Here is a 6640-nt window from a genome sequence, read left to right as displayed (position 1 = left end):
TTTTGTTTTTTTAAGTGATCAAACTTTACTTAAGCCAGCTTTTGCAAGCTGTGCGCATAGAGTTTATGCGGTTATGCTGTGATGCCTTGGTTTAATCCACACTGGCTCTCTGATTCAATCCAATCTGCAGCCAACGAGTCTGAGTCGTCGCCGCATAACGTGGTCCTCGTCGTAATTTCAGCAATATGGCAAGTTTTTAGTATCTGTTTCTGCATTTTTAATGCTTTCGAAACTCGAGCTCAGAGCACTTGGCTTTGCACACGCAACTGCGCGAACCAGCTTTGTGTACTTCGACTGTCTGACTTCTACGGCGCACTTCGGTTTCGCAGGGCCTGTCACAAAGGGCTGATGATTGGCCTAGTGACTAGTTCATGTTGACGAAGTTCAACCAGCGAAACAGCGCGCACTGCCGCCCTAGTTTTACATATTTGTGTGTTTGTTTGTGTATGCCTCTTCGTATCGTGCTTCGCATGTCACTAGTCTTGTGTCGAAACGCAGGCGGCCGTGGCTACAGTGTTACCGGGCGGTTCTTCAGTTTCCTTGATGAACCACGAACAAGAGTGCATTTTAATGAGCATCGAAAAATGGTCTTCTTCCAGTTAGGTCTTGATGAGGGGAGCTGCGATCGCATGTCGGCTCACTGCGCTTGGGTGATGACGTAGCGCGTTGTTTTCGGACGCAGAAGCCCCTTATGCTGCACGGCCACGAGAGGGCCATCACGCAGATCAAGTACAACCGCGAGGGCGACCTGCTCTTCTCATGCGCCAAGGACCACTCACCGAACGTGTACTACTCGCTAAATGGCGAACGTCTGGGCAACTTCATCGGACACGCCGGTGCCGTCTGGTGCATCGACGTCAACTGTATCCTTATGCGAGTGCCACAAGCCAGTCCGTCTACCAAGTTGGCGTAGTAGTTGAGCAGAGTTCCAAATCGGCGCGCTGCCTTGCAATTAAAACGACATCTTCGTCGCAGTTGATCGGTTCTAACGGCAAAGCTTGCACGAACGGAGAGCTGTGCAGACCTGGGAGACAGTTTGGGCACGTTACGTAAAAACCAGTAACTGCTGTTTTAATTTAGTTTTTTATTGCCTACTTCGCACTGAATACTGCACCGCACAGGCGTGAGCAGACTTGTCTAGAGCGCTCCAGCTGTGGTCGACGGAGCAGTAGATGCTAAATTCTAAACAGGCATTGGTTTCCGTAGATAATTCTTGTGCCTAAGTGCTGCTACATAGGTACATAAAGGATAAAATCACAGGCAAAGGGTCTGCAACAAAGCAGCTGTGGTAAATTTCATGTTATTTGACTAGCAGCAGACTGCTCCAATGCCATGGACAAGTCTACTCACCTCTGTACATGCGCATTAAAGCGCTTCCACGAACCAAGCTGCCAAATAAAGGCTGTAGTGTTCTGAAAGAAACATAGTCAAAGAAAATGCGTTAAGGTACATATCACATTGTATATATCTGACAATATAATATCTTGAAATGTCGCCGTGCAGCTGTGCCCATTTCAGTCCTGTCAGTGGTCACATCAGTGAGCCAAGTGCATTTCTTAGCCATAGAGGCACAAGGCAGTAATCTAGTAGAAGGAAATGTCTGGAGCAAGTTGTCAGACTATGGCCATTTCACCTCCTCAACGTGTGCAGCAACAGACCTCGCACAATCCTTGCCTGTACAGATTCCTCTGTAGGTGCAAAAAGGGTAGTGATCGTCAGGGTACATTGAAAGCCAGTTGTCTGAGTATTTGCAACTGTTTGCTACGCCAAGACCTGTGCTGAACGGCCAGTTCTGGTCTCGGGAATTCTCATAACCATATAGAGCACCACCATGGGCATACTTAACTAGCGGAGTTATTTTAACTTTCTTGTTTTCGGTGTGATGATTGTCTGGATTAAGTTTGATGAAAGGGGACGAGTTTACTTCAGGGCTGGTACATTGTGGTTGTGCATGCCATTCAGTATTGTTTTCACAACATGAAGCCATGGCTACAGAGGTCATGCAGTTGTGCTTGTCCTTGCGGAGTGCTTCCTCAGCTGCTTCCACCAGGGGACTCAACAAGGGTAATCTCTGGTGCTGGTGACAATACCTGTCGTGTCTGGGACTTGGAACGAGGTAAATGTCCCCAATCCCGCTATTAATATGCTCTGCCTTTTAGTTTCTTTGTAATGCATTGTGAAGAGCCACCAGCACTACGAATTTCAAATTTTTTACCTGCAGTGTGATGCTTTTTGCTGTCTTTGCCTTTTCCTTGTCAACAAGAGTGCCAAGGCTAGAGCTCCAGCACAGCAGTTTTGAGTATAGTATGGGCAGGCCTCATCGAAGTTTTTGGTTGGCTGTTTGGTTTATGAGGTTTAACGTCCCAAAGCGACTCAGGCTATGAGAGACACTGTAGTGAAGGGCTCCGGAAATATCGACCACTTGGGGTTCTTTAACGTGCACTGACATCGCACAGTACACGGGCCTCTAGAATTTCTCCTCCCAAGAATTTCAACCGCCGCGGTAGGGATTGAAGCCACGTCTTTCGGGTCAGCAGCCGAGCACCATAACCACTGAGCCACCGCGGCGGCTCATCAAAGTTTTTAACCACATTAAAATCATAATGACAGAAAACATTGTTTCTTTGCGCCAGGCTGTGACAGCAGACATGGTTTGTTTTTCTCCCAGTGATGGAACTCAACATGTAAATAATTCTAGAACTTTCTGCTTGTGCTGAACCTTGTAGCCTTTTCTAGTTTTATTTTTTTCCTTTTCCAGCAATTTTTGCTCTTCTTTTGCAGGTCTTGAGAAATGGCTGGTAGGTGGCGCAGTAACATGTGTAACTGCTTTGTTTTAGTTCATTAAAGTCAGGTTTAAGGCTTTCATCTTATTTCTTGTATGAGGCAATATGTTCACACCAGAGCGCACTCTTTTCTTACAATTTTCATGACCAGCTATTTTCTGCTTGGGGTATGCAAAAATTGGGTATTGTCTTCTGCCAACTAAAGCTGAGTGCACTGTGATGACTGCGCTGATATGATACAAGACTGTGTTGGTGCTGGGGTTTGTTGAATGTGATTTCTAGCTTCAGTGTGCTATGTGTGGGCATTCTCTGCATAGCTTGGTAGTTTTCTTATGTTAGTGTGGAGTAGTTAGCTGTAGTGTGTGCAGAAATATCTGGATTATTATTATCAATGTTTCAGCATTAGAAGGTTCTGCGCAGGTGGAAACGGCGAATGCCGCCATGTGTGAACGTGGCGTGAACCCTGTGACATAATCACAACCTGTATATCGAATTGTGAGCAAACTGCTCACTGTGGCAGGTTGCAGTAAATTAATGATTGGTCATGATTGGTTGCTCGGGAAGAGCAATGGCAGGTTGCAGTAAATTAATGATTGGTCACGATTGGTTGCTCGGGAAGAGCAACCTGGATCTCTCAATCCTCACCGATGGTTGCGTTTGAAACATCCACCTGCCGGGTTTGTGGCGCATTGCTTAACAACTGTGCCAGGTGTGGTGTGAGCACTCCCTGTGATCTATGAATGTAAAGTAGAGAACGACCAATTCTGCGTATATGGGCAATAACCCATGAACACTATCGCATCATACCCTTAAGGTGGAGCTACTGTAGAATCAGCAGCAACAGAAAATGCTAATGATCCACCAAGGACCGCTTGAGTTTTTTGTTATTATTGACTGGGAAGCAATAGCAGCGTTCACTTTTGTCTTGAAGCGGTGGCAATGCTGACGTGGCCCCTTGTTTTTCATATGCTGCAGGGGTTAATATAAACACAATCAACACGGCGACTGCGGTGAGGACGTGCATGTACTCGTTCAGCGGCCGCATGTTCATGTACAGCACAGACAAGGCCATGGGGCGCTTCTGTGAGATACACATTGTCGACACAGCCGACCGGCGACAGATGGGTGAGAGACTGAAGTTTTTGCTTGCTCTTCTTGGCCTCTTGTGCTGAGGTTGAGCTTGTGTGTGTGTGTGTGTGTGTTTGAAGAGGGGCAGGACTCGGCGATGGTGATCCCGGTGAACCAGAGCAAGGTTACCAGTGCCCTGTGGTGGCACTACGATGATGGCATCCTGTCGGCGCACGAGGACGGCACCCTGGCCACGTGGGATGTCAAGTCAGGCATGCAGCTCAACCAGATCAAGGGCCATAACCTGACCATCAACGATCTGCAGTACTCCAAAGACCAGAGCTTCTTCATTACTGCATCCAAGGACACCACCTCCAAGGCAGGGAGCACTCTTTCTACTACTGTGCAGCAGTACAGGACTTTTGAATGCGTTTGTTGTTTTACCCTTTTCAAGGCAGTGGTGTGAGATTTTGCATGTCTCCGCTGTTTGCAGCTGTTTGATGCAGACACCCTGGAGCACCTTAAGACATACAAGACCGAGCGACCGGTCAACTCGGCCGCCATCTCCCCCATCAGGGAGCATGTGAGTCCTCTCACCACTGTGGCACGCATCCCAACCTTCGTCGGAGTAGAGGAGCTTCAGCGATAAGCGTTCTGATGCATGCTGGACACGCATCCACATTGCCTTTTGCTCGTGCTAGCATATTAGTCACCACAATGTGCTGGAACCCATCTCTCACAACAGTATAGCTGAATGTTGTGGTAATGACCGAGTAGTGGATATATAATCGGACTGTTCTCATGCATATCTGTAGAGGTGGTACACCAGACAGTGCACAGCAAGGCAATGAGACTTATGAAGGAACAGAGGGAAGGAAAACAATGCACTGACCTTGCGTGCCAGTCCAGCTATTTGTGGCCTGATCTGGCATGAGTTACAGCAGCTTCTTGCATTCATTGTGAGTTGCTGACACACACTGGAGGTGGTGGGCAGTTGGCCACCAGCACAGACTTAGTGAAAATTTGGTGCAAGGTTTTTGCGCAGCAGTTTTTCAGATTCCGCGTTTCCTTCCCACTTGCTCACAGGTGGTGCTGGGTGGTGGTCAGGAGGCCATGGATGTGACAACATCGTCGGTGAAAGCCGGCAAGTTCGATGCCCGTTTCTTCCACCTCATCTTTGAGGAAGAGTTTGGCAAGGTCAAGGACCACTTCGGTCCCATCAACAGCGTTGCATTCCACCCTGATGGCAAGAGGTAACGTTGCTTTCTTTGGAAGCATGGCTGGAGATTGCAAGGATGTTAAAAATGGCAGAAAGCAGAGCACATTGCGTGGATCCACACTGATGCCGTGTGTCATGATATGGAAATATCAGCAAGGTTGCATGTAGGGAAGTGTAAGTCTGTGATGCAAGTTGAGAGCTGAACTTGAAACGTCATTAGAAAATTACATACTCCACTGACATTATTTGGCACAGAGGCGCACAGCATTGAACGGATATCAGCTCTTTCCCTACTGTAGGAAACTGTCCATATTTTGTGGGTTTTCGTTGGCTTTTTTGTATCTGAGTAAAACTTTCAAAAATATGCTTGTATTAAAAGAGAAAAAGATATAGAATAAACTTAAGAATGTAAAAAATATCTACCTATTAAATAGCAAATGCTTCCGAAAACAAATTTCTAGATTGTATAGTTTTCCATCTAGAAAACAATCGGTCCTATAGTTGGGCGCGCCATTAGGAAAACTAGTTGGGTGAACCTTTCCCAGAGTGTGTGGATTAACTGTCAACACAGCTGAATCATGAAACTTTAAACATTCTAGGGTGCATGCCATGCTGGCACAGGCGAACATTCTCGACATCAACGCTCCGCTGTTTTCACTCAGCTGTTCAAAAATTGCCACCACAAGGGAAAAAAGACAACCTGAAGAGAAAATTGTACTACAGTTCTCTAGCTTCGAGAAGATCATACAGCATGTTCAAGAATAGAGTGGAAGTGTTTAAAATTGGCATTCACATCTATTGTTGGCAGGCTAACAATGGTCAGTGGGCGTAGTATGGAAAGAGTTAAGAAACTTTACTGGTGTATGTGAGCATCAAAAAATAGCTAAACTCTTGTGTCACTTTAATGCTGTGAGAGGTGCTATGGTGTTCACCTTCTTGATTTGCAACATTAACGATGTGGTGGTCTTGTGTTCTCCATTGCAGCTACAGCAGCGGTGGTGAAGACGGTTACGTCCGAGTGCACTACTTCGACCCGTCTTATTTTGATTTCCAGGTGGAAGTTTAAGGTGAAGTAAAATAAAAAGTATATGATCAAACACTGTGCTCTTTGTCCTGATGTGCCCTCTAGGTAACACTGTTCGACTCACAAAATAGATCCCACATATCAGCAATAATCTGTCAGTTGCAATGTTCACAGCCCACAGGGCACATGTCACAATTTCTTAGGTGTTCAATCTATGTATGGAGTGATTTGCGAAAACTTTTCAGAGATATTCTGTCACACTGATAAAAACAGCATGCGTAAATTTGGGGGCTATGCTTTCATATTTTGCTGCCCACTGCCATGGTAGCTTCTAAAGTGGCTCAAGTTTCATTGTAACATTTTTTGGCACCCCTGGTAATAGTGCTCCAATTAGCTCTCATTACTGGTAAGCTTGGGCAAAACTAGGCACTTCTGTCTATTATTTGCAACTTTTTGGAATTTGTCTGCTTGAGAAATACAACCATTTATGGAATGCTGTGACTTGGCAGTGGTTGCTTCAATGATGCAACCAACACCTGGGAAATG

The 6640-nt window shown here is 46.1% G+C and overlaps 1 protein-coding gene across 1 annotated transcript; it reads left to right on the top strand.

Annotated features, from left to right (window-relative positions):
• Nucleotides 1–36: 36 nt before the first annotated feature.
• eIF3i (eukaryotic translation initiation factor 3 subunit i) lies at nt 37–6167 on the top strand. The gene is made up of 8 exons (XM_089551612.1): nt 37–188; nt 683–863; nt 2051–2116; nt 3759–3908; nt 3992–4230; nt 4345–4434; nt 4938–5104; nt 6055–6167. The coding sequence occupies exons 1-8, from the start codon at nt 186–188 to the stop codon at nt 6134–6136; spliced, it is 978 nt and encodes a 325-aa protein (XP_089407738.1). The 5' UTR covers nt 37–185; the 3' UTR covers nt 6137–6167.
• Nucleotides 6168–6640: the final 473 nt, after the last annotated feature.

This window comes from Amblyomma mixtum, chromosome 7 (genome assembly GCF_055824585.1).
Source record: "Amblyomma mixtum isolate Tamu chromosome 7, ASM5582458v1, whole genome shotgun sequence".
Lineage (NCBI taxonomy): Eukaryota > Metazoa > Arthropoda > Arachnida > Ixodida > Ixodidae > Amblyomma > Amblyomma mixtum.
The sequence above is the reverse complement of the archived record's forward strand: the minus strand, read 5'-3'. Positions and strand labels throughout refer to the sequence as shown.